The sequence below is a fragment of the Periophthalmus magnuspinnatus genome, chromosome 5, assembly GCF_009829125.3.
Source record: "Periophthalmus magnuspinnatus isolate fPerMag1 chromosome 5, fPerMag1.2.pri, whole genome shotgun sequence".
NCBI lineage: Eukaryota > Metazoa > Chordata > Actinopteri > Gobiiformes > Gobiidae > Periophthalmus > Periophthalmus magnuspinnatus.
Window position 1 is genome coordinate 30,389,752 of NC_047130.1, and position 23,284 is coordinate 30,413,035.

At 37.1% G+C, this 23,284-nt stretch overlaps 5 protein-coding genes across 7 annotated transcripts; all 5 read right to left on the bottom strand.

Moving 5' to 3' along the window:
• Positions 1 to 1,411: 1,411 nt before the first annotated feature.
• Positions 1,412 to 7,357, bottom strand: LOC117370517 (aminoacylase-1B-like). Of its 3 annotated transcripts, none has more exons than XM_055221734.1 (15): positions 7,303 to 7,357; positions 6,809 to 6,962; positions 6,240 to 6,304; positions 5,867 to 5,971; positions 5,680 to 5,774; positions 5,470 to 5,546; positions 4,834 to 4,923; positions 4,190 to 4,246; positions 4,035 to 4,108; positions 3,897 to 3,946; positions 3,052 to 3,196; positions 2,874 to 2,942; positions 2,364 to 2,443; positions 1,962 to 2,022; positions 1,412 to 1,893 (listed from the first exon to the last, which is right to left on the bottom strand). In XM_055221734.1, exons 2-15 carry the CDS (start codon positions 6,933 to 6,935, stop codon positions 1,729 to 1,731), a joined length of 1,260 nt encoding a protein of 419 aa, XP_055077709.1. In that variant the 5' UTR covers positions 6,936 to 6,962; positions 7,303 to 7,357; the 3' UTR covers positions 1,412 to 1,728. The 3 variants fall into 3 exon arrangements, with proteins under 3 accessions (XP_055077709.1, XP_033821853.1, XP_055077710.1); XM_033965962.2 differs by having other exon boundaries at positions 6,809 to 6,959; positions 7,303 to 7,349; XM_055221735.1 differs by lacking the exon at positions 7,303 to 7,357 and having other exon boundaries at positions 1,520 to 1,893; positions 6,771 to 6,902.
• An 84-nt stretch (positions 7,358 to 7,441) lies between these two features.
• On the bottom strand, positions 7,442 to 10,699 carry abhd14a (abhydrolase domain containing 14A). The gene is made up of 5 exons (XM_033965963.2): positions 10,426 to 10,699; positions 9,755 to 10,040; positions 9,527 to 9,642; positions 8,177 to 8,412; positions 7,442 to 8,086 (listed from the first exon to the last, which is right to left on the bottom strand). The coding sequence occupies exons 2-5, from the start codon at positions 10,015 to 10,017 to the stop codon at positions 7,907 to 7,909; spliced, it is 795 nt and encodes a 264-aa protein (XP_033821854.1). The 5' UTR covers positions 10,018 to 10,040; positions 10,426 to 10,699; the 3' UTR covers positions 7,442 to 7,906.
• A 74-nt stretch (positions 10,700 to 10,773) lies between these two features.
• On the bottom strand, positions 10,774 to 14,245 carry hyal2b (hyaluronidase 2b). Its single transcript, XM_033965961.2, has 4 exons — positions 13,987 to 14,245; positions 12,675 to 13,617; positions 12,509 to 12,598; positions 10,774 to 12,439 (listed from the first exon to the last, which is right to left on the bottom strand). Exons 2-4 carry the CDS (start codon positions 13,593 to 13,595, stop codon positions 12,050 to 12,052), a joined length of 1,401 nt encoding a protein of 466 aa, XP_033821852.1. The 5' UTR covers positions 13,596 to 13,617; positions 13,987 to 14,245; the 3' UTR covers positions 10,774 to 12,049.
• Positions 14,246 to 15,256: 1,011 nt separating this feature from the next.
• Positions 15,257 to 17,790, bottom strand: tusc2b (tumor suppressor 2, mitochondrial calcium regulator b). Its single transcript, XM_033965964.2, has 4 exons — positions 17,664 to 17,790; positions 16,976 to 17,222; positions 16,032 to 16,152; positions 15,257 to 15,951 (listed from the first exon to the last, which is right to left on the bottom strand). The coding sequence occupies exons 2-4, from the start codon at positions 17,122 to 17,124 to the stop codon at positions 15,886 to 15,888; spliced, it is 336 nt and encodes a 111-aa protein (XP_033821855.1). The 5' UTR covers positions 17,125 to 17,222; positions 17,664 to 17,790; the 3' UTR covers positions 15,257 to 15,885.
• Positions 17,791 to 18,694: 904 nt separating this feature from the next.
• On the bottom strand, positions 18,695 to 22,749 carry rassf1 (Ras association domain family member 1). The gene is made up of 7 exons (XM_033966548.2): positions 22,684 to 22,749; positions 21,448 to 21,798; positions 20,549 to 20,673; positions 19,885 to 19,989; positions 19,254 to 19,536; positions 19,064 to 19,179; positions 18,695 to 18,982 (listed from the first exon to the last, which is right to left on the bottom strand). Exons 2-7 carry the CDS (start codon positions 21,740 to 21,742, stop codon positions 18,833 to 18,835), a joined length of 1,074 nt encoding a protein of 357 aa, XP_033822439.1. The 5' UTR covers positions 21,743 to 21,798; positions 22,684 to 22,749; the 3' UTR covers positions 18,695 to 18,832.
• Positions 22,750 to 23,284: the final 535 nt, after the last annotated feature.

Sequence of the window (23,284 nt, forward strand, 5' to 3'; positions counted from 1 at the left end):
CAGGTCCTGTCTTGTGAATGTAAAGAATTCACTCACTGAGCTGCAGAGGCTGCACTAGCAGTGATTAGCTGAAGGTGCTGCGGTTTAGTTAGTGAGGATTCAGATCAATGTTAAACCAGCTTGATTTCAGCACTGAAAGTTTCCAGTAGATGAGAAACTCATGTGAGGCTCATCCTGATTAGATAATAATATTGGGAACTAAAACACCAAATTACAACATCAACTTGGCCATCATATCCAATGTTTTTGTAATTAAGAATAAATCAGTATTACAATTGCTATCAGTAAAAGTTTATTTGAGTTTAACTTGTATCTTGGGACACAGTTAGGTCATGTTTGTTAAATGTAAAATCAAAGTCTTATGGCCTCTTGTTTCCAAGTGTTTCCAACAAGACTAATTTTTCTAAAATATAAAATCACAAAAAAAAAAAAAAAAAAAAAAAAAGCAAATCCCTTGCACCGCCAGCAAAAACATCCCCCCCCCCCCACAAATCTTTATAGTCTACACAGATGGTGGATATGCCAACAAATAACAGCGCTTGTTTTAAGGTATGCAAAAATGCCAAGTTATTAAGGTTATGTAAATTGTATACAGATAAACATGCCCTTTCTAAAACAAATATGACCATTTGTTTGTGCTGTTAGTATATAAGCTCTCCACATGGCCTGTATATTTCATTGTTCATATGACCTTGACCTAACCTTGACCTATGACCCCAGTGTTTTCAAATGATGAATTTGAATTCTGTTCTTGCTTTTGACCTTGAAGATGCAGAATTGCATTTGCACTTTTGGCATTCCCATTGATTAATCATTTGGAACATTAACATATTTAAATCAATCCCGTGCTGTAGTGACATAAGATTTTTTAGCAAAGTGTTTAGCAGCTACAGGGCACCTTATGGATGCTCTGACAGGATGACTGCACCTCTCCTGGCCCTTCAGGGAGGAAGGATGTGGCAGGCAGCCCCATGTGTTAAAGCTGCTGTCGTGTCCCGCGGAGAGAGCAGCCTAATTACTGACTGCACAGCCTTCCTGCCAATCCCCCTCAGAGCGACGCACACTGTTAATTAGCCGACAAATCCTAAGGGAGTTGAACTGTAGACGAGGGCAACCTTTAGCTCCTGTAAACACCGCACGTAAACTCTTTTATTATAAATCAAAAGAATGACATACTTGATTTAAACCTCAATATGAGCTTGATGGTAGTCTTGGTATTGACTCGATTTTACTCTTCCAATACATGGTGTTACTACATATTATTTACATTCATAACTCTGTCAGTATCAGAGAATTTTGTATTTTAACTTATTCTGCCCAAAGGGTAATGAATTGAATCAGGAAAATGAGTCCTTTTACACATACTGACTGTGTGTGTAACAGGTGTGAAACATAATTACCAAGTCCAGTTCTAGACAAATATATTTATTGATTAATAAATTATTTGAAAACATTTTAAATTATTTTAAAATTATCATTAAAAAGAAGTCAATTTTTCACAGTAATATAGTTTCTGGTGTTAAACCTTGTTTGCCGATATATATCCAAAAATGCATATAGGCACTCACAGAGCTGTCTACAGACACAGCAACACTGTGTCCAAGCCTGAGAAAGTAAAACTGTAGCACAAGGGGTACTATTCCTTATTAATTACATAAAGAGATAAATCTTTGGTAAGCTTTTCAAGTAAAATCAAAATATCCTATGTGAACTGTTACTGCAGGAGGTCTACTTTTCATCTGGGAGAGCAGAGACAGAGGCCAGCGCTGGGATGAGTCTCTGGTAAATACTGATGCCCCTGAGGAACACCTGCTCATTCAAGAATTCATTATGGTCGTGCAGTAGGATTGGGGTCCGGTTCATTGGGGAGAATCCAATGGCAGGAAGACCAACCTGGGAAGATTTTCTGTCATTAGTCAACTGTATCAGTGTTTTTAGCCATTTCTCTGAATTAAACTTACCGCTCTGATAAAGCGACTATCAGTAGCAGCAGGGAATATCTCCTTTTCCAATTTCATGTTCCTGTTGCATATAAATATATACATACTTTTAAAAAAAGAATACACAAACAGATATGTGTACCACTTGAAAAAGAGTTTGCTATCATCTGTTATTTTAATAAAAACAAATATAATAGTAAATATAAAAATAAAACCAATTGTCTTATTAAACACAATATGGTGTCAGTTCATAATACATATAATACTAATATTAGACAGTTTCAAAATGTAATGCATTGTGGTGAAGCTGGCCTGATCTGCTCAAAATAGGAGTTAAATGGAACAAAGGCTCACTTTGACACATGCGTCTGTTCTTGATGGCCAGAAACTGAATCCACAGAACTATATGTCCTGGATACTCACATTTCTTTGCATGCTGCACTAAAGGCACTCCACCAGGGATCACCGTCTTCTGTAGAGGTCACCTTTTGATCCATATGTTTCTGTACAAAAAAAGTTACCAATTACATTAAAGGTGTGCACAGTGGTGGGTCCCCACCTACTTGTCTCCACAGAGATGTTATTGCCTTGCCTAGAATGTTCCACAGTATGGCATTAAGCGTTTATCTCTCCATGGAAACAAGCAGGTGACATGGAAAGTGGAGTGTAAGAATGCATGTTTTTTCACAGTATTTTTGAGAAATAAAACCTCTTACTCATATAAAATTAAATGAATCAAAGATAGATACTTTTAATATCATACCGAGGAAAATTCAGACAAATGAGCATTCCATGGGCACAAGCAGATGGCGGACCCCATACCACAAAAATTACATCGTATACACTCTTAAGGGAGTCAGTCATATAATATAATACTGCACATTAAAAATTCCTCTGAACATAGCAATTGTAGTATAGCAAGAAAGTGGTTACCTGGGCAAATTTATAGGTGACATCCTCCCCTGCTTCTTTACACCACTTTTTGATTTGACATTCAAACTCCTGAAGGAAAACAATATATTAAGACTTAGCACTTAAGTGATGTGGAGAAACACATCTGATATGTTTTGTTTTTTGTTTCTACTTTCTATCAGTAAGCCTCTACACAGACCTGTAGATTTACTGTGGGTGGGATCCTGAGGTCAAAGCTAACGTCCATTTCTGCCGGGATGACATTGTAGGCCACACCTCCTTTTACCATAGTCATATTCACAGTGGTCACATCCCCCAGAGTAAGGCACTCACTGGTGTTTAGCCTGCAAGATTTGATGTTCAAGGAATGCTTATATCTGGCAACGGTAAAATCCTTTGTTAACGACATCCAGGTGTTGTCAAGTCTACATTATAAAAAGTGTGATTTAGGTCTTTTTTTAAAAACTGCAATAAAAAATTGAATATCCAACAACACCACGCAAGATAACATAACTTACTCAAGTGTGTCACATTCATTTGAGTGGATTGATCCAATTAAAACATCCTTAGACCCAAAAAGCTTATTATAGCTTCTGCCTTGTCGTTAATCCAAAAAGCTGCTTTTTCCGGGAAGCCAACTTAATTAAAGCATATTTCTTGCCTCAAGCAAACATGGAAAAAACATTGATAGATTACAAAAAAACAAAAAAAAAAACAAAAAAAAACAAAGCAAAGTAGAGTATCCTGATAACTATATTTACCTCAATACAATCTAAGAAAATTGTGCCGGTTAAAACAAATATGACAAATATGAAATGGCAGTAAAAAATCCCCACAAATGTGAAGAAATATCACAGGATACCATTATTGGGAAGTTTACATCACAAGTTTGCAGCTTAATCCTATCCATTCCTGTAAAGCCAAAAATGAATATTTAAATGTTCCTTTCTGCTCCCATTTCCACAGAGCTAGTGCCTCTAGTCTAAATGTACATGATTGTGATGCAACTATTCCTGAAATATCTTGAAAAGTGCAAATATTCACCTGTGTTTCTCTTTTTCTCTGAAGCCCAGGAAGGAGTTAATGATATGATGCTGAAAAAGTAAAGTCGTTAGTAATGTTTAACACATTTTAGTATATCATTCACAAAGGCAGACATACGCTATGTAAAAAAATACATACAAGTTTCTCAGCAGCTGTGTTTTCCACAAATCTGGAGCCATGCCCTGGACTGCCAGGACAGTGGATAGTGATCCCTAAAAGAAAGACATCAAACACATTTTACTTACAGGTCCCACAAAAAATCTGTCCATAGGACAAAGCCATGCCACACTTACACCAGGGGTTTCTTTCTCCATAGAAAACTGTAAAGGCATCCGTAGGGTTAGCAAGGCCTATTAAACATAAAAGAGAAGGTGTTTATAGCTAGTAATAGGATGTTTAATAGGATCCTAAGTTGGTTCTTCTTGTTAGTATTAGTAGCCATATGCATTATAGCTCTCCTGTCATCTTCTTCATTCATTCAATGCATTTTGCACTTAATAAACCAAATAACCACAAAGACAGCTACCTGACAAGTATCTTCTGAATGAACAAACGATATAAAAGTCTTTTACCTGCTTGACCATTGTTGTTAGTATTTACCTACATTTGAATTTCAAACAACAGCCTAGCCTCTTATCAATGGAGTATAGTGTTCATTGAGTTCAAAGTTTACTCAGATAACAAGCAATTATGGCCACACAAAAAAGGGGAAGATATAGTAACAAACAGCAAGAAAGGGTATTTTGACCTTAGTAATTGCTGCTTTTGTGATATAATTGTGTCAAATCAAGTTGTCATTTTCAAATTATTATTAGTGATAAATTAATGGAGCCCTTTAAGCTTCTATGATTAGACAGACATTTCCTCCCACAATTTTAACAGGCTGTCTTCAAGACTTTTTTGTGAAATTAACTTTGAGAGCCAGTTATTTATTTACCCTCGTCAAGCGCAAAGCCAATATTTAATTTGTGAAACTCGTGATGGTTCACAAATGTTTCCATTCCTTTATGGCCCCCAACCTCTTCATCTAGAAAGAGAAAATACACAGTTCGGTAATTAGCAGTGGTCTCTTGCCAAATTCGGAGAAATCAGGCCAAAATCTGCTGCCAACTGTCACCATGTAAAAGCAGTTCAATAGCCAATTGATTCTGATTTATAATTTGTCAAATCAGTGAGTTAAGTTGAAAACTATGCGAAAAAACAAGGCTTGTTTGTGATTTTTATTGCTGTCATGTAGCAACAGAATTCAGTACTATACAACTGTACATCTACTCTTTGCTTCCAGTCTCTAGACCTCTGACCCTCAAGTAAATACAACTTTTCAAACATCAAAACATGATGTGCTATCCCTCTGATGTACACATTACAAATAATTTCTATCAATTAATTAATTTTCTTTCCTTTTATGTTGACATTCTTTGTACAGACATGTTGCTCAAACAAATAAAATAAAGTAAAAGTATTTTATAACAGGATTTTTCTATCCAGCTTTTTGCAGTTTACCTTCGAATATCTCCAGACCAAACAACACCTTTGATTTTTGATTCTGGCAAACAAAAATTAAATTTCTTACCAGGAACAAACATCAAGTGAACAGTGCGTGTTAATTTCTGTCCCTTGCCCTTCAGTCTTCTGATAGCTTCAATGTATCTGCAAATAAGAAAAACAAAAAATACAGTTAGAATAGTGATAAAAACATCTGTGCAGGTTGACTCAGATGGATCTACAGTGGTACTAATAACATTTAGAAGTCATGCTACAAGTCAATTCTGTTTTTACCCACTGTATAGTCACACATTTCATGTCCTGTGATCCACGGGCATAAATGTTGCCATCTGCATCTTTGAAAGCACTGAAAGCATCATATTTCCAGTGTTCCTGGAGAAGAGATTGATATCAAATCCATTTTTTCCAACCTCTATTATCGGGAATGACACGATTAATGGTATTGACAAGGTGATGTTTTATACCGGGAAAACGGGGACCACATCTGTGTGGGAGTTTAATAAAATGGACTTCAGCTTTGGGTTGGTTCCCTCCCAAGTCATGATGGTGACGACTCTGCCGGGAAATACCTGGATGTAGAAGAAAAAGAACTCTGCAATTCAAGAAATTTCCAGAAAATTTCCCATGGGAACTTTAGCTCAGAAATGGTCGGAATTTTCAAAATTAAAAAATGCTCAAAATGATTGTAAAGCATAATGTTTTTGCTGATTCTTTGCCGTTTTATGGTGTTTTATACTTATCAGACCAACTACAATTCATCATCAATTTTGTCTTTTTTACCATTAAAAGGCAGTGGCAATGATTTAACTTTACTTGATTAATGTATGACACACAGACCTCAATCTTCTTTGTAGGCAGGTCCAGTTCTTTTGCAATTTTGTCCAAAAACTGAAGCGCTAAATCTGTAAATGAATAAACCACAAAAATCTCAAAAGAAACTTATAACATACATATACATACATACATAACATATTCCTTACTATTCGATTATTATATTGCCTCCAAAAAGATTAATATGAATGCAATCATGTTAAAAGGATGGTGGCTATGTCAGCTGTATGCCATTTCAAAGCAGTAAAAGTCCGTTTGGAACCAAAAGGTTACACACAAGTTGATTATGGACCGTTATGATAAATATTTATCTCTGGATTAAAGCAGACGGTACTGAACGATATTATGTATATGCCTGGCATACAGTCTGGAGTTTATACAATGCATTAACAGTTCATAACAAAGTTTTGTCTTCTAATGTAATAATAAGGATCAGGCTTACATCTGAACCCAAGATAAAATGCAGACTTTGATCATTACAATATCAAAAATGATAGTGCCCTTTTTGTATGTCTGCAGTACCACTTGGACATTCACCCATTGTTGAAAGGAGGGAGAAGTGAGTCTAGTTTCACCATAGTCTGGTTCTGGATGCACAGTTTTGAGGCGGAGGTACTGTCTGAAGAGGCTGACTGAGGGGTCCTCTCCTGCGGAAGAACTGCTCCCGCTGCCCACCTCCGGACCATCTTTGTCTGGGAGCATGATGTGTGCTGACGACAGACAGATCTACTAAACATAAAGACAAAACACAGTGTACATTCGGCAAAAAGGCTACAGTGAATAAAGCTAAAGCAGCTTTCTGATACAAAAGTAAGAATCGGTTTTGCATGTCATAATCAGGCTCATAAAGTCTTGTTGTGAAATCAGTTGTCACCTCGTGGAAAGGCACAAAATGTTACAATCCGGTCACGTTATAATCCAGTGTTAGCTAGCAAAAAGCCTCCCCGCTCAGCTGAATCAGGTGAGATGATAACACTATTTCTAAATATTTTACACAAGAGGCACAACTATTTGACATTTTAACTATTATAAATTATAATTCATGACAGTAAATTATAAGTGGACTCACCTCGTCCACTCTAAAGCTCAGGTGAACAGCGAGGCAGTCAGCTGAGAAGTTAAGCAATTTCCGGTGTTTCAAAATAAAATATATTTGAGTGAAAAAGGGGGAAAGTTATACACACATTTTTTTTTTTTTTTTTTTTATTACGGACATGTTTTACTGTCAGTATAAACACAGAAATAAGCCTGTAATCTTTTATTGCATCTTCTTTTGTTTATGTGATTAGAATCCTGTTTTATGGGAGGATGGAGCAGTAACCCAAGATAATAAAATAAAATATGTTCTACTGTATATCAAAATAAGTTACATAAGCAATGCACATCTGCTTAATTTTCAAATACATATTTACAATAAGCTACATGTCATCTACAGAAATGGCAACAAAGCAAAACACATTTCATCTTTAACATGCAGGAACACAATGCACACACAAAATAAAAAGCCTGGAGTTATGTTTATGAGATGATCTGTAAATATAAGTTTCGTTAACACTGGAAATTTAAGTGCTTTGCAACAGATGCTACCTGCTTCTTGAACTGTATGTCTTGAACTATGTCAACAGCATTAGTTATTTTTTATTCATGCTCATACATACACACTTTAAACTCATTTAAACATTTCTGAGGAAGTCAATCAATCCCTGGTGAAACTCTTTGGGCTTGTCCATGTAGCAGGCATGACGAGCTCCTTCCAGCTTAAGTACAGATGCATGTGGAAGCTGCAGCAGGTTTTTGTGCGATTGTGCACCCAGATTTGTGTCCAACGTCCCAAACACAATCAGAGTGGGAGTCTGTACACAAGAGCAAAGTTGCTTTAATATGTTTCTGTAAAGAAACTGGAGCATATATGTTTTTACAATTTGTGTGGCATCTTGTGTTACCTGGATATTTTGGTACTGCTGTGGAGTATAACTTCTGGTTCCAACAGGTGCTATAGGAATAAATGCTTGTAGTTTTGCACTGTTTTTCATGAGGAATGGAATGGAGTAGTGTCCACTCATGGAGGGGCTCACAAGCACTGCAGACCTGACCCCCAAAGACTCCATGAAGCGAGAGAGAAGGTCCACCCGACTCTGGTCTGTCTTCAGGGACTCCGAGTCAGGCGATTTTCCGTAGCCTTCAGGACAAAAAAAACATTTGTAATAAGAAACATTAATTTATTACTAAACATACTACTATTTAAATATCCAATCTATTCTATTCTCAAACATACATTCAGACTATTTGTCAAGTATTACAAGTGATTATTAGTTTGGTTATTGATTAGTTATTGGATTGCGAAAGGTCTGTCAATACAAGATATTGACTCACTTTGTTCCAGATGAAGCTGTGATGTTGCTCGGGGACATCTTCAAATAATATCTGCCCCCATGTCTGAGTACCCTCACATCTGAGTACCCTCACATCTGAGCAACTCCCACTTTTGAGTAACACCCTATATCATGTACCGATGTTTCTACAGCCACTTCAATATACTGCCATGTATAACTATTTTGTCGCCTTGTTTTGGTGATAGTGATCAACATTATTATGGATGAAAAATAGTATATTTTATATTGAAATGCCATTCAACTACAGCTTTCTTTTAAATTTGAAACCCTTCGAAGTATCTCCTGGCAAAAACTGTTCGCATACTGCCAGGTCCCTCTACCCCTGGTTGGGACACAATGGTCTTGATGGCAATTATTCAATAACTAAATTACATCAGTGAGTTCTTCAGATTAATCAAATATGTTTTTTCCAGCCCAAATTCAGACCCTAGTCAGTATTAGACAAATAAGAGTGCAAATGTCCTTTTAACCACAAGGGCGTGCTCTAGTTCATAAATATTATTAATGTAAAAAAAAAAAAAAGATAGAAATCACATCTTAATAGTTGAATATTGCTATTATAATGTTGAATAAATTCATATATAGTTTTACTTTAAACAGAAAATTGAGATAAAAACTGTGTATAAAAGTGTGTATTAGAGGGGTTGGCTAGACTGTTAAATTAATCCGAAAGTTTTATAATCTGGTGATAATCTGATGACAAACACATAACATTACTGGAACCAAACTTTAAAATGGAAAATTAGCATATTATTATTATTATGTTAAGTGGTTATCTATTAATTTCAATTTTTGCTGCCAAATTATGTGCAAACAGAGAAATGCACAGTATAAAGTCTACATCAATCCACACTTCCCTAGTTTTATTTCTTTACAGAATCATTAAAGAAAACATTGTACCTGGCAGATCCACAGCCAGAGTCTGATATCCATGAGTAGCCAGTATGGACATTGTTCCCAGTTCTTCCCAAGTTTTGGAGGTGAAGGCCTGGCCATGCAGCATAACAATCTGTAACCTTCATATGAAAACATCTCAGTATTTGAACACCAAACCTTTACCATGTACACACAGGAATAAAAAAGGAAATGTTGTCAGTGTATCAAAAATATTTCTCTGTAGTAACCCACCTAGGTAATATTTGCCGACCAGCAGCATCTACAGGTAATGCCTCTCTAAAAAACAAAGGGGGGTCTCCAGGCAGCTGTCCAGTGCGAATAGACACATTGACGCTCGGCACTAGTGGAGGAGAGGTGGCTGAGAGTCCCAACTTCTGTGCCTCCAGTGAAGGCTCCATACTTCCTTGACGAATGGCTGGCAGCAGCAGGTACAGCAGTAATGTGGCCAGTAGAACCAGGCCCAGAACAACAATACGATTACGCAGAAAATTCATTGCAGAAACCTCTGGGAAAATGTCTTTAAAAAGAGAAATCACAAAACATTGAGTCAGAGTTAAGATTTTTGATTCCCATGAAAACAAATGTAAATAAAAGAAAGTGTCATATCCTATCTAGTTCTGTACAGTACATAGGCAATATGAGAAGGAATGTGTAAAAATGAAATTGCGAATATTGCCATTACATATTAAGGCATCTGTAATTGAATATGCACCAATCAACAAAATTCCTTTGGAATTTTACACTTACATATCATTTGGCCAAATCATTATAACAACCAGAACAATGTCTCCTCTATTTTTACATGTTGAATATTCATAAGCAAATAAGTTATTACAAGCATAATAGTAAGTGAACGATTATAAAACGGTTATCCTTGTGTATCAATGACAAAAAGGACATACCACCACAGTGAAGACAGTAGCTAAGCCGGGTTACTATGCGAAAGATAAGGCAGTGGCATCATCCGTCATGTCTTCTGCAGTAGCTGTGCTGCAATTACAAAACGATCAACTCTGTAGGTAGCAATAACAATACGTAACAGTTATGGCATTCACATTTAGAACATGTCTCAAATCATGTAATCGGGCGAACTAGACGGTGTCGTAATTTAATGAATTTGAAGAATGGCTCTGCTGTAAAGGCATTTCTGCAGAACGATTCCGGGTGCCGCTATTCCCTGCCGGATCACATTTGAGGTTGCACAAAACAACGAGTGCAGCGTCATTTCCGGAAAAAAAGGTTTACTTTGTGATATCAATTGATATATTTTATTTATTTTGAAAAATGTTTGTAAAACATTAAGATAGGCATATTTAACAAGCATGTTTGGCATTGTTTTATTAGGATAAAAAAGTCAAATGAGTTCCATACAAAATATGTACAACACAAAACCGTTGCAACAGAAACTTTAGAGGAAAATAAAGCAAACCATAGAGCTTGCCCCACATAGAAAACTATCAGCTGTTACTGTTGGAAGAACTACTCACATTTTGCTAACACCTCCCAATGTTAACCCGAGTTACCATGCTCTTAAATTGTAAATGTAAGGTACTCAAGTAAATGTAGGCCTAAAGGAGTTAACAGTATTAAATAATTACAGTACTTATTGTAAAGTAACTTATTTCATACAGATTTTGAGAATAAATGAAAGCGGATTATCTTCCTACAATGAATTGTGATAAGATAATGAAATCTGTTCAGCATAACTTTAGAAGAAACCAAAAAAATCCTAAATTTCAAGTCATACTATAAACAACATATAAACCAATAACTATACCTAATGGAAATTGTCCTGATAAAGTACACATGTATTATTATTTTATATGGCCAATTTGGTGAATTTTTTTTTGCTGCAAAAGAGTTTTGAGTTCTTCAAATACCCCTCTACAGATTCACAGTGAGAAAGAATAGTACTAAAATACAAGGCTTTAATCACAAGAAAAGCTCCAGCCAAATCAAGTACTTAAGTGCAGATTATCTGAAAAATACTTAAAAAAAACAAAAAACAAAAAAAAAACATTTGTAGGACAAGTAGTACAATACTGAGATGACTTCAATCCTTTTTTGCAAATGAAAAGTACAGAGATGGCAAACTGCAGAATTTGTTACCAGTAACCAGTTAAAAAAGAATAAAAGGATATCATTATAATAGTGTATGACATTATTAAAATATCACCAGCATAACATTATTTATAAGCAATTTATGTAAACAGTGCCATTGCCAGGGATTTAGCCAATACAATGAAGCATATAAAAATTATGGTAATGTAAACAACCTGACTAGGCTTGATGACAAACTGATATTAATATTTTTCATAAAACAATGAGGAAAAAGGGATAAAAATGCTTTGGTATTATTAACTTGCCAACTTCCCGAGACACTCAGACGTAGCTTTCTTAAAAAAAAAAAACAACATAATTTTTGAGATCACTAATATTTAAACTGGCCCAGCCATATTTTGTGACCAAACCTTTGTTTTCCCCAATATATAGTTGTACATCCATGGTTAGTCTTTCTGAGCATGCTCAGTGCAGTAGAGCAAGGAGCCCTAGAGGGAGCATGAAGCAGAGGTGCCAGCCCCCCATCACAGAGGGGGCTTTATTCCGTCTTCCCTCCCTCTGAGTGCAGCCCTCACCCCTGTACCCGGTGTAGCACTGGCACTGGAAATGTTTACGGAAGTGTGTCAGCTCAGTCTCTCCTGAGGCTTTGTTCACCTTTAACTGGCCGCTCACACTGACGATGCTGTAGCTGGAGGGGCTGAGATGTAGATACACGTCTTGATCAGGCTCTTTACGAAGGCAGCGACCTCGGGATTTACACAGGCTCTCGCTGCATAGTTCTGCTGCTGTAGACACATTCAGAAGGTAATGCCCTAATGAGCCCATGAGATACTTATTTAGACTAGAGCAGCTGGCCTAGAAAACGAGAAAAAAATGAATCAGTGCAGAAGTTAATTAAGCATAGACATAACACATGACACTTACAGCGCTACTGGCATAAGATGTGTCTCCCCAGAATATAACACCCGCTGCTCCCAGAGCCACACTTTCCCCAATAGTGGAGACCAGATCCATCTACAACACACAGTTTCACAGAAACAGATACTTTTTCACTTTTTTTGTACATTAAGGTAAGATCAAAATCACAGACCTCAGAGAGAGGGGTCGTCTGATTGATGTACGTGGGCCTGGTGTAAACAAAAACTGGCCGTGTTAAACCCTTTCCAACAGACGCCACACGCATCGCCTCCTTCACTCGGTTTCGCACAAAGAGTCGCCCGTATTTGGTTGAACGCAGGGTAGAGCCCATGTAAATGGAGGGGTAAAGTGCAGTGCATTCAATCCATAGCCAGTTGAGCTGGTCATTGCGGGTCACTTCCAGTTCAGGACAGGTCCCTGTGTAGTTCTCCAGACCACTCCTATAATCATGGTTGTAACAGTCTGGAAACAAATAGAAGCCCCAGAGTTGATTGGGTCTCAGGTTTTTGGCATATTTTAGAGTCTCAAGCATGAATTTACGAGCTGACAGTTCAAACTCTTGTTGAGCCACTTTGGCTACTTGTTCAGGGCTCCATGTTGGATTTTTCAGTGCGACCTGTTCTCTGGACTTATTTCGATAGACATCTTTGATGTCCCAGTTTCTGATCCAAAGAGGCCGCCATTCTTCCCAGTCAATGACAGCGAGCCCTTTGGCCTCAGCCTCACGTATGTACTTCTGTACCCCCTCAGGCATCTTTTCATAATGCTGAGTGAGGCTGGCCAATTGTGGGAGCCCGCCATTGACTGCGGTCCGTCCTCGCTCATAGTAGGGATACAAACCAAGACGCTCCTTGTAAAAAATGGTGAGGTTTTGTCGAACAAAACCTTCATTGGGAGATGCAACAATATAAAACTGATCCAAAGATAGAGTTACACGGTGGCGGGGGGTACAGTCCTCTGTGGGAGCATTCCAGACAAGAATAAGAGGCTTTCTTGAATATAAAGGCCATCTTGTCTGCTTGGGGTCAGCTGAGCACAGGACAATGATCCATGGACAGGACAGAAGGACCACAATGGTGAGAAATAGCTCCATGTATGCTCACGGTCTCCCTTCCCTATAAAACAATGTGGTTTTAAAGAAGAACAGTTTTCAGAAACAGGAAAATAGTTTTCCATCAAATGCTCTATTATCTATTTCTAGGTTTAGCTGTTCATAGGTCTGCATTTTGATTTAAAAACAAAACAAAAAAAACAAACCCTCTATAATCTGTGGTTCAAAATGAAGAAGTCGCTGAGTGTATTAACACTGAGCAACTCAGAAGTAGGAAGTAAGATATACTTCTGAACAGACAACTATTCAAGGATCACTGTTTTTCTTTTAATGCATTATTCACAGAAAGAAAGAAAAAAAGAAAGAACTCTTTCTTTCTTTGTTTCTTTCTTTCTGTGAGCTATTATAACTGCCACACGTTGCTTTCTCTAACCTGTTCCGACGTGGTGGCACAAGTTTCCTCAAACAATCTGGAGATGATGGACAAATGAAACATATGGGATGCCTGGCTTCTCCACCACACTGCCATTAATTATTAAAAATATAAAACCCGTCAAACCATAATAAAGATTTAACTCTCAGAATAGACAGCGAAACCTATGCTTAAAAAAATAACGGGAAGTAAGAACGAGTGTGAAGCAACCATTGAAGCAAACCCATGGAGGCAGCTATGGACCAGTCCATTTTCCGGTGTATGAGGGTGGAGTGAAATACTTTATAATTATATAGCTCGGATATTAATACATGTTCCTTTTAAAAGTGCAAGTATGTAATAATACTGTTACATTGCTTTTCTAAAATTATTAAATAAAATATTTAAGAAGAAATGTGGAGTTCATTAACACACCTAACCCCTTCTCCCCCAAAACACTCGCTCTGATCCGCAATTCCTCAAATTTAATTCTTAATGTCCTAAATAAAATATAATGCTTTTGAGATGCATTATGTTCATTTGAGTTAAACGGTTCCTTGATTAAAACATATATAAAGTTTATGAAGCGTTTTTTTTAAAATAAACTTTTAAAGTTTTATTTATGTATTTCCGGTTGACAGTAAAACAAAACATCAAGAGGAAAAAAAAAGGAAAACAGTCTTACCTGTTCTTTTTGCCTGTTTTCCACGTTGTGGTGTTTATATTTATATAGGAAATTCAGAAGTGGTTTTTTTAGCATCCATCTCTTACATAACTCTTCTGACTCCACCTTCTTTTGAGATTTTGTGAACTCATCATTTTCTATTAAATGTCTGTGTGATTCTGGTTTTGCTTTTACTAGGAAAAGTTAAAGGAGAAGAAAAAAATTTATGTGTATATATATATTTCACATTTAATAGAAAATGTTCACAAAATCTCAAAAGACGGTGGATATTTAGATCTAACTTATTCTTGCCATTGACATCTTTTCACTGTTTGTTTGATGTGTGGTTTGGGTCTCATCTTAGATGAATAAAAGCAGCCTTTCATCCAGTGGTTTTCATCACTGAAGAAAATCACATCATAGACAGATTTGTATGAAATCCTTTGCCATGTAGCTTATCGCCAGCGTTAATCCCACCTTTAGTACTGTATCCACCTTGTTACCAGATAAGTATAAACAAACCATACCTGTATATAGACTTTATACACTCTATGGTACAAACTTAGTAAGAAGTTCTATTGTTATTGATTAGGAAAATAAATTATAATAAAAGAAATAACCACACACTTTAGTGTTTCATAATGTAATTAAAAATTTAACAATAAATTAAAAGGTGAAACATATGCCAAAGCAGCAAAGAAAAAAAATGGAGTTCTCATTTGACACTGGCTGTGTACAATTGCTGCAAGTTCACACTGGTCAAACTGAGATTGCCTAAGTCAGTTCATTCAACATCATAGTCCACTTTATAGAGCAGGGATTCTCATGTCCCAAAGCCGACTCTTTTTCCATCATGCATACTAAAATAATTCACAGAGACCAATATCTAGTTTACTTTCCAACTTCTTCAGCCTGGACAGATTTCATTCACTGCATGTTTGGTGAATGCTACAAAAAACTGCATCTGCCTTCTTTGCTCTAAACAAACCTGCATGCGCACTGACCATGAGATATCTGTAAACTGAATACGTTCACGCACTTGGCACACTTTTAGTTAGTCACCGGTGACCTATGGTGTGCCCAACAGCACACAAGCCAAAAGAGATCACATGCAGAGGCTTAAAACACAGCATCAGCCTGTCTGCATAAGGGACTTCAGAGATGCCAGGAAATCATGATTTTCAAAAGGTGGTCAGTCTTCTGCTGTAGACCACAGGACGGAGTGGACACAGTTACTCTTATGAGACTCGTCCATGTCAAGCTTCACAAATAACAATTGGGAAATCTACATGGATGCATGGGTGTTCCAGCTTAATAATTCCCTGTTGGACACATAGAAGACAAGCATTTTTATGACCAACAGTCATTAAAGGGGCAAATCATTATTATCTAATATGCATACCTGAGGCGTAAGATTCTTCTGAACTCGTTTGAGCTTGGCTTTTTTTCGGCCATTCTTTGTCACAATTGTTTCTTCATAAAACTCATGTGCCAAGTCCCCGTCTTCATCAAAGAACATTGAGCTGCAACAAGACCAATACCAATTTTTTATTATTTTTTTTCCAAAGTCAACAAGAATAAAAAACAGAAATTTATTCCACAAAAGACATGCAGGATGTTAGAAAATAGACAATGTTTTCTCATGTGTGTGGTGCAGATAACACATTTCCACTTAAGAAAGTTGTAGGAACCCAAATCAGCAGAATTTTACAGCACAAAAATAGCTTTCTATCATCATCTTCAGAAATACACAACTTCCAGAGAAATTAAAATACTATATAAATCTTTATATAGTATTTAAAGTTAAACCATACTTCAGAACATTCTCCATGGAGATAGATGCATTTTTTTGCCATACTGTGAAAGATTATAACCAAAAGAACAACATCTCAGTGAAGACAAGCAGGTGGAGGCTGTCTCCAGGCCAAGTAAAAGTCAGGTTTGTGGAGCTGCAAGCTCGCTTCGAGTAACGATCTAATTCCATCGTAGAACAGAAAAAAAAAAAATCCTACTGGTACAGAGAAAATGTACTCAGGATAAATATTGACCCCCAAAAATTATTGTTCCATCTGTCGCGCATTGAACAGCAAGTCAATATTGTACTTATTGTGACAGGCCGACACGATTTTCTAAATTTTTCAATAAAAACATTCCAATTTTATTAACATGCTTTTATTTTAGTTTATTTTTTGTCTCAAACGTTAAGGCGGTGGGGCTTTAAAAATAGGAAAAGCAATGACAGCATCTAAAATGCAACTGAAAAACTTAAAAAAACGTTCACAAATGTAAATTGAAAATGTTTATCAGTACGTTTATTACAAAGAAAACTTGGCTAATTGTTCTTACCTGCGTCTAGTAAATACAAAAGGTGTTGCACCTTGAAAACTTTTAAATCTTGACAATGTCTGTTCATTTCCGTCTTTGGTTGGATCATCACCACTGCCAGAGCCAGAAAAAGGCCAAAATCCTTTGGATTTGGAGCCACTACCCCCCATCTTCAGCTGCAGCACATTATCTTCCTGGTTATCAAACTGCTGATATAGTGCAACAATCCCACTGCACCAGATAAACTCGAGGGTTCAGAAAATTAGACCTGAAAAAGACACACAAGCAACAGTGTGATGCCACTCTTATTCTCTGGTAAATAAGAACCATGGATAGTATAATAAGTTCACTTATTCCCAAAGATAAGTGTAAGTGCATTAAGTATCAACGTGTATCTTAAACTGGCGTTTATGCGAAGCACATCAGAGACAAGAAGCATTTAGGTAATTGTGGAGGAAGTCCTGAAGTAGATGAATGGTATTTGACGAAAATACGTGTTTTACAGTGAGTTTTGATCACCTCAGTTGTTACGAAACAGCACGTCCTTATAACAAACATTGGTCAAAGACAAATTGCTCTGTACTGTTAGCCTTAGCTTTAGTGTAGCTATTGTGAACATAACATTATTCAGCAATCGGCTTTTCTGATGATTAATGACGACCTTAACAAGAAATAACTGGTGCTTCAAATGCATTCAGTGAAAACAAACCTTGACAGTTGTCACCGAACGGGCACAGATTAATCTTTCGTGTTTGTTTGTCTTGATGATGTTGAGCTACAGCGGGTCCGCTAACGCTACACCTTCTACTCGTGGAAAGCTGTGGACAGACCAAGAATGAGCGCCGCCTGGTGGACTGGATGTCGTCTAACATGTTTTGTCTTGAGATCCGGTTTTGTGTTAAAGTTTAAGTGCTCTATTTGTAACTTTTTAATGCCACTTGGCATCATGGTGATATGAAGCTTTTCCTACAGTGTTCCACAGTAAGGCATCAAACTTGTATCTCGTATTTATTCAATGCACGTGTTTTTATTACAAAAAATACCTTGAAAAACATGCATTTCTACTGTGACAAGGCTTGCTTCTCCACAGATTTAACCTGTGGCTTGTCTTCAAGCATCAGTTTAATGTCAAACTGTGGAACATTCCAAGCAAAGCAATAACATCTCCTCTAACCTTTTATATTACTTTTTATATTACATATAAAGATTATATGGTGCACCTTTACGCTCAGATTGAAGATCCATAGTGTCACTCATTTTAAGTTTAATGGCATAATAAAAGGTTTACAACAATTGCATTTTCACAGACTTGTCAGTCAATATTATTGCATTTTAATAATCAGTGAAGTCGACAGGGAGACAAAGGGGTCTGTTGTCCTGGGCCCTAGAGTTTGCCATTTTTCCTTTTGGGGGCCCAGCAAATAAGTTATTTTGTTTTTATTATTTGATTTGTATACATGTTGTGAATTTGTTTTGGTGTTGCCAAGCAACGAGCCCTCAGAACTGCAAATTTCTCTGAGAGGATACATGTTGGACCCTTGTACTAACAGCAGTTTGTGTGCCATTTGTATTTTTGAAGCAGTAAACCTTCTGAATCCGGACTGTGCCTCATCTTTACTGCAACACCCAGGACACAACGCAGGGCCATATTATAACGGGTGGACCAATTATGCTTACATGCTTGACATTTATTGAATCAAGCAACCCAAATGTTTAATAAAATACAGCATAAATGGCTCAGGTGGCAAAAGCATGATAATATATATACACATATTTATATACATATGTTAAGTGAAAATATAGTTCTCTAATTGTAGACATGTATTTACATTCTTTATCAGAATGATCTTAAAATAACAATGTGCTTATGGACAGAAATCAACTGCGGCTTTTAAACTTGGATATGGCATGCATCATCCTGTCTCGGGCGAGCGTGTACCGCTTCACAATTTGTCGAACATGTTCCTCTTCTTCACGCTGCAGGATTCTCAAGAAGTTGCACAATTCAGGAAAACTGAAAGCATCCCACTGTAAAGTATTAAAAAAAAAAAATCAGTTTCAGAGAATCTATAATTAAATATTATAATTCTTGAACAGGGAAAAGCTTACATCGACTTCCCCAGTCTCATTCTCTTTCAAAACCAGACTCAACATTTTTTCACTGGGGCCAGCACACAAACGTAGGTACAGGGGCTGCTCATCCTGAGACAGTTTCCTCATAAACACTAACATGAAATGAATGGTGATCATTAAGTGTTCAATAATATTCCTTTCATTTATAATACTTCAATTTCTGTACCCTGATTTTGTCTCTCAGTCCTTTCGAACAAGGCAAATTTTGCTGGGTTGTCCACCACAGTGAACTTGTTGAGCAGGGCTATAATGACCTCTTGGACTTGTGTTTGAGAACTTATGTGGAGGTGCTTAGCAGTGTCTTTGGGTAGATAGAAAGACGTTCGCCGCCTCATCCTTTCATCCCACTGAGCATCAAGTGTGCACAGACCCTGAGGAGGGGGGACGGAGACTGGGCGGACTAACTGAAAGTGCACCTTGATGAAACCAGTGTAGGAGCCATCTTTTTGCTGCAATGCACCGAAAGAAAGAAAACATTACGTACTGAAATATACAGATTAATGCAAAAGATTAAGAGTCCTTATTGTCATTCATTTATTTTGGAACTGAACAGTTTTTGTAACAATGTTTTTCAAATATTCTAACAAACATAAAAAACATATTAATATACAATACAGAACAAAAATCTTCAATATCATATTATATATCTTCCTTCTATATTATATAATATCTGATCATATCTTATCGATATATAATCAAAAAAGCAAATAACCCCGCACTTGAAAAAAATTCTTTCACTTCCAAAATAAAATAAGTAATGAATGTATTAAGATCAAATGCCTAAACTGAATACTCACAATGACCATTTGAAGATTGTTGTTGGTCTGAGAATTATACTCTAAAATCTTTTGCTGAATCTCTGCATGACTTAAATCCTGTTGACTCCATTCTATATTTTCATCCTAAAAACAATTGACAAAAAAACTAAACTTTTAAGATTCTGAGTGGGAAAAAGACACAGCCATAACAGTATACTATTAAAATATAAAAACTTAATGCAGGTATAATGGTAGAAAGTACCTCCAGAGTCAGACCAATTTTATTCCACATTCCTGACACGTCAATTCTTACACTTCCCATTTTTCATTCCTAATTCCTAATCCTAAACAGTAATAGACTCAGAAGTGTTCGCTTAGTTTCTGTCTCAAATCCCGAAACCAGACCAAATACTAAAATGCCACAAAGATAATGTATTTATTTTATGGTTGCCTTATTTGAGTTAATTTAAGCACAGATGGGGCATTGTAAAAGTGCTATGGAGCTCTCCCTGAGGATTTCTACAACATTAATTATTGTATTGTCAATTTCATTGAAGACTCTGTAGAGACCATAAAACTTGAATATATAGCACAATGACACTTCTTAATATGCCTGAAAGTGTCCATCAGACATGGCTTTAATTTGAAATTTAATTCAATAATACATCAAATTGCCTGAGGTGAAATGATATTGTATTCCTACCACATTTGTGTCAGATTCAAAGCAGTCCCCCAAAGAGCCAGGCTTGTCAGTGGGTGCCCCCTCGTCTGTGCAGCAGTCCAGTTGAATGAATGGGCGACAGCGGTGGTGACAAGTGTAGCAGCATTCTGGAACATGGTGATTTACAAGGGTCAGGGGTCAGAGGTCATCAATAGAATACAACTCTTAAGTCCACTTTCTTTTTTTTTTACCCCAGCCATGCCACACTACAGCCACTTTGCGTCAGTGTCTATGCTAGTATGTTTATTTTTTATGATATATTATTTTACTATCAGTTTAACAAGGTTTAGGGACAAGTATTTTGGTCTAGGGCTTTGGGACAGGTATGCTAACTGAGGTAGAATGGCGCTGTGAAAAAATTATGCCTCCTAAATGTGCACTGGGAAGTTGTTTATTCATGTGCATAATTTCATATAGAATACTGTACAAGATGCATTTGGTTGATTGCTTGATTTAGCCATGGTTTTGACAATAAGTGCCTTGCCAAAGGGGACAATGGCACAAAGTCTCTACAGTCAGTTAGACAGCCAAAAGATTGACAATATATTCAAAGTTTAAGCAAAGCCGTTAATAATTGTCCCATACACCACACAAGGGTCTTCACATGAGACTTCAACTAAAACAACAGACAAAAGTAAGTTCCACGGCATTTCACCATGACACTGGCCAGAGCTTCCTACAGATTAGAAAGCATCCTCTCATATGGAAAACTTGTAATCTTTTTTGTGACACTGACTGCTGTTTACCTTAAGAACTTTGTGTAACTTTGTGTGTCTTGTATAGGCTTAGGCTAGATTTCTTTGCCCTAGTCAATAGCAGACAAACAAAAAAAAACAATGTCACCGACTTCACCTGTGAATAATTAAACATGAAGTACTTACTGGAGCACCGGAGACTCTGCTGCTTGTAAAGCCCCCAGATGAAGTCCCCACATAGATCACACCAGGTGGGATGGGTCTGTCTGAAAGGCTGGAAGTCATGTCCTAGTCCAGTCTTTTCTGAGAGTGGAGTCTCAATACTGACTCTGTCCCCCACCAGGCGCACCACCTGGGAGAAGCCAGATGGTCCCGCAAGTAGAACTGTGGGTGCAGGAGTGTAGTGTGTCCCAGGAGCAGCTAGCTCAATGGGGTCATTCACACTGAGGTCTTGGAGCTCAATTAACTCACATTTAGACATCTTAGACTGGGCAGTAGTATCCACATGTCAGCTGTGTATGGGTTGTCCATGTGCTCCTACAGGATATTAGCACAGAGAATAATGAAAGTGAATAGCTTTACTCAGGCTCAAAAATGTTACCAGGTAAGTTTAATCTAGATAGACCAGTATGATCTGTCATGATTAAACTTCCAAACATTCATGTCCTATGAATTGAATGCTGGTTGGAAAGCCATGTGCCTAATGTTACACATCTGTGGATTTTCTTCTTGTATATTTCTTTCGTTAAAATAAAAATAATAATAATAATAAAATAATAATAATAATAATAATAATAATAATAATAATAATAATAATAATAATAAAATAATAATAATAATAATAATAATAATAATAATAATAATAATACGATTAGAACAGTTATAAGAGCTGCATAATTGGATAGGAATATCCCGTGTTTATTTGCATTACAGGACACCAAGATATGTCCCTGGGCTATAGCAACATAAGCCTTATCCACGAGTCAGTGCTTTCAAGATTCTACTCATACTTTTTACATCTTTTTCTTTTAAGGAGAATAGAACTGCATAGGTTATATTGCTGACAGGTGAAATCCTATAGTGGGAACTATAGTGCTCATACAGTGTGAGAAAACAGCATTGTGACTTGAATTTGAACAACCCGCAGCGCTATTTGCCAAGTGGGTCACAGGACCGCGAAATTATCTACAGGGCAACAAGCGACCATTGTACGAGAACCAGTAACTTTCTAAATATTGAGCTAGTGGTGCCATTGGCCATTAAATTAGGTACAGATCAAGGATTTGTAATCTGAAGATCACCATCTCTAAACGGGACAGGAGAAGATTGACAACACTTGAATAGGGTCGGTGGACTCTGGAGGTCCCAACAAGTGCACCTCACCTCCCTCCCCACAAAAACTCCCCAGAAATGCACACTTACCTTGCTGTTTCTCACGGTTTGTTGCGGATTATAATGTGCGTTTTGGGATGGCACTGTGGAGCCGCTCGTTGCTCGCTCTGGGGTTTGCGCATGCACATTGTGAGTACGGGATTATCTCTAATCCGCTGTTAACCATCCCAGAGAGACATCAGAAAGGAAAGCCCTCTGGTCCCCACACATTTAGTTTAGTAAGCGACTCTTTGAGTTGGCTTGGCTACACAATGTTTTCATCACAGTTAGGCCTGCACATCTATCATTAGCCCCACATTTTCTCTTATGGATTTATGGACTATAATATCTAGCCTATATCTAGGCCTATATGTGCTCATTTATACTTATTTACATTTATTTATGGTAGAGGCTTATGTAGACAGAACCTGGACAATAAGAGATTCGTTGATGTAGAATCCTGCAAAGGATGAACAATGATGCTTTATTTTAAATGTTCTTTTAAGATATCCTACATAATAATCAGCATTTTGACATGAGATAATTGTGATTTTAATCTTAGTTTGGAAATCACTCAATGCTCAAGGCTCATATGGGAGCCGGTCTTATTTATGTATCTCTGCACCAACAGAGCAGGCCAACTTCCACAGAC

Coding starts and splice junctions, on each gene's coding strand:
- rassf1 (XM_033966548.2), bottom strand. CDS start 21,742: ATGTCTAAATGTGAGTTAATTGAGCTCCAAGACCTCAGTGTGAATGAC. Junction 19,537..19,884: donor ACAATCTTCAAATGGTCATT/GTGAGTATTCAG, acceptor GGTGCATTGCAG/CAAAAAGATGGCTCCTACAC. Junction 18,983..19,063: donor ATGAGACTGGGGAAGTCGAT/GTAAGCTTTTCC, acceptor AATACTTTACAG/TGGGATGCTTTCAGTTTTCC.
- abhd14a (XM_033965963.2), bottom strand. CDS start 10,017: ATGAATTTTCTGCGTAATCGTATTGTTGTTCTGGGCCTGGTTCTACTG. Junction 9,643..9,754: donor GGTCGGCAAATATTACCTAG/GTGGGTTACTAC, acceptor TTTCATATGAAG/GTTACAGATTGTTATGCTGC. Junction 8,413..9,526: donor TCTGGCTGTGGATCTGCCAG/GTACAATGTTTT, acceptor TTTGTCCTGAAG/GCTACGGAAAATCGCCTGAC.
- LOC117370517 (XM_055221734.1), bottom strand. CDS start 6,935: ATGCTCCCAGACAAAGATGGTCCGGAGGTGGGCAGCGGGAGCAGTTCT. Junction 4,924..5,469: donor TCACTTGATGTTTGTTCCTG/GTAAGAAATTTA, acceptor TTCTCTTTCTAG/ATGAAGAGGTTGGGGGCCAT. Junction 3,947..4,034: donor ACACAGCTGCTGAGAAACTT/GTATGTATTTTT, acceptor TTACTTTTTCAG/CATCATATCATTAACTCCTT.
- hyal2b (XM_033965961.2), bottom strand. CDS start 13,595: ATGGAGCTATTTCTCACCATTGTGGTCCTTCTGTCCTGTCCATGGATC. Junction 12,599..12,674: donor AGACGACCCCTCTCTCTGAG/GTCTGTGATTTT, acceptor TGTGTGTTGTAG/ATGGATCTGGTCTCCACTAT. Junction 12,440..12,508: donor CATCTTATGCCAGTAGCGCT/GTAAGTGTCATG, acceptor CTCGTTTTCTAG/GCCAGCTGCTCTAGTCTAAA.
- tusc2b (XM_033965964.2), bottom strand. CDS start 17,124: ATGGGGGGTAGTGGCTCCAAATCCAAAGGATTTTGGCCTTTTTCTGGC. Junction 16,153..16,975: donor TTTGTATTTACTAGACGCAG/GTAAGAACAATT, acceptor GTCTTGTTGCAG/CTCAATGTTCTTTGATGAAG. Junction 15,952..16,031: donor AGAAGAATCTTACGCCTCAG/GTATGCATATTA, acceptor TGTGTCCAACAG/GGAATTATTAAGCTGGAACA.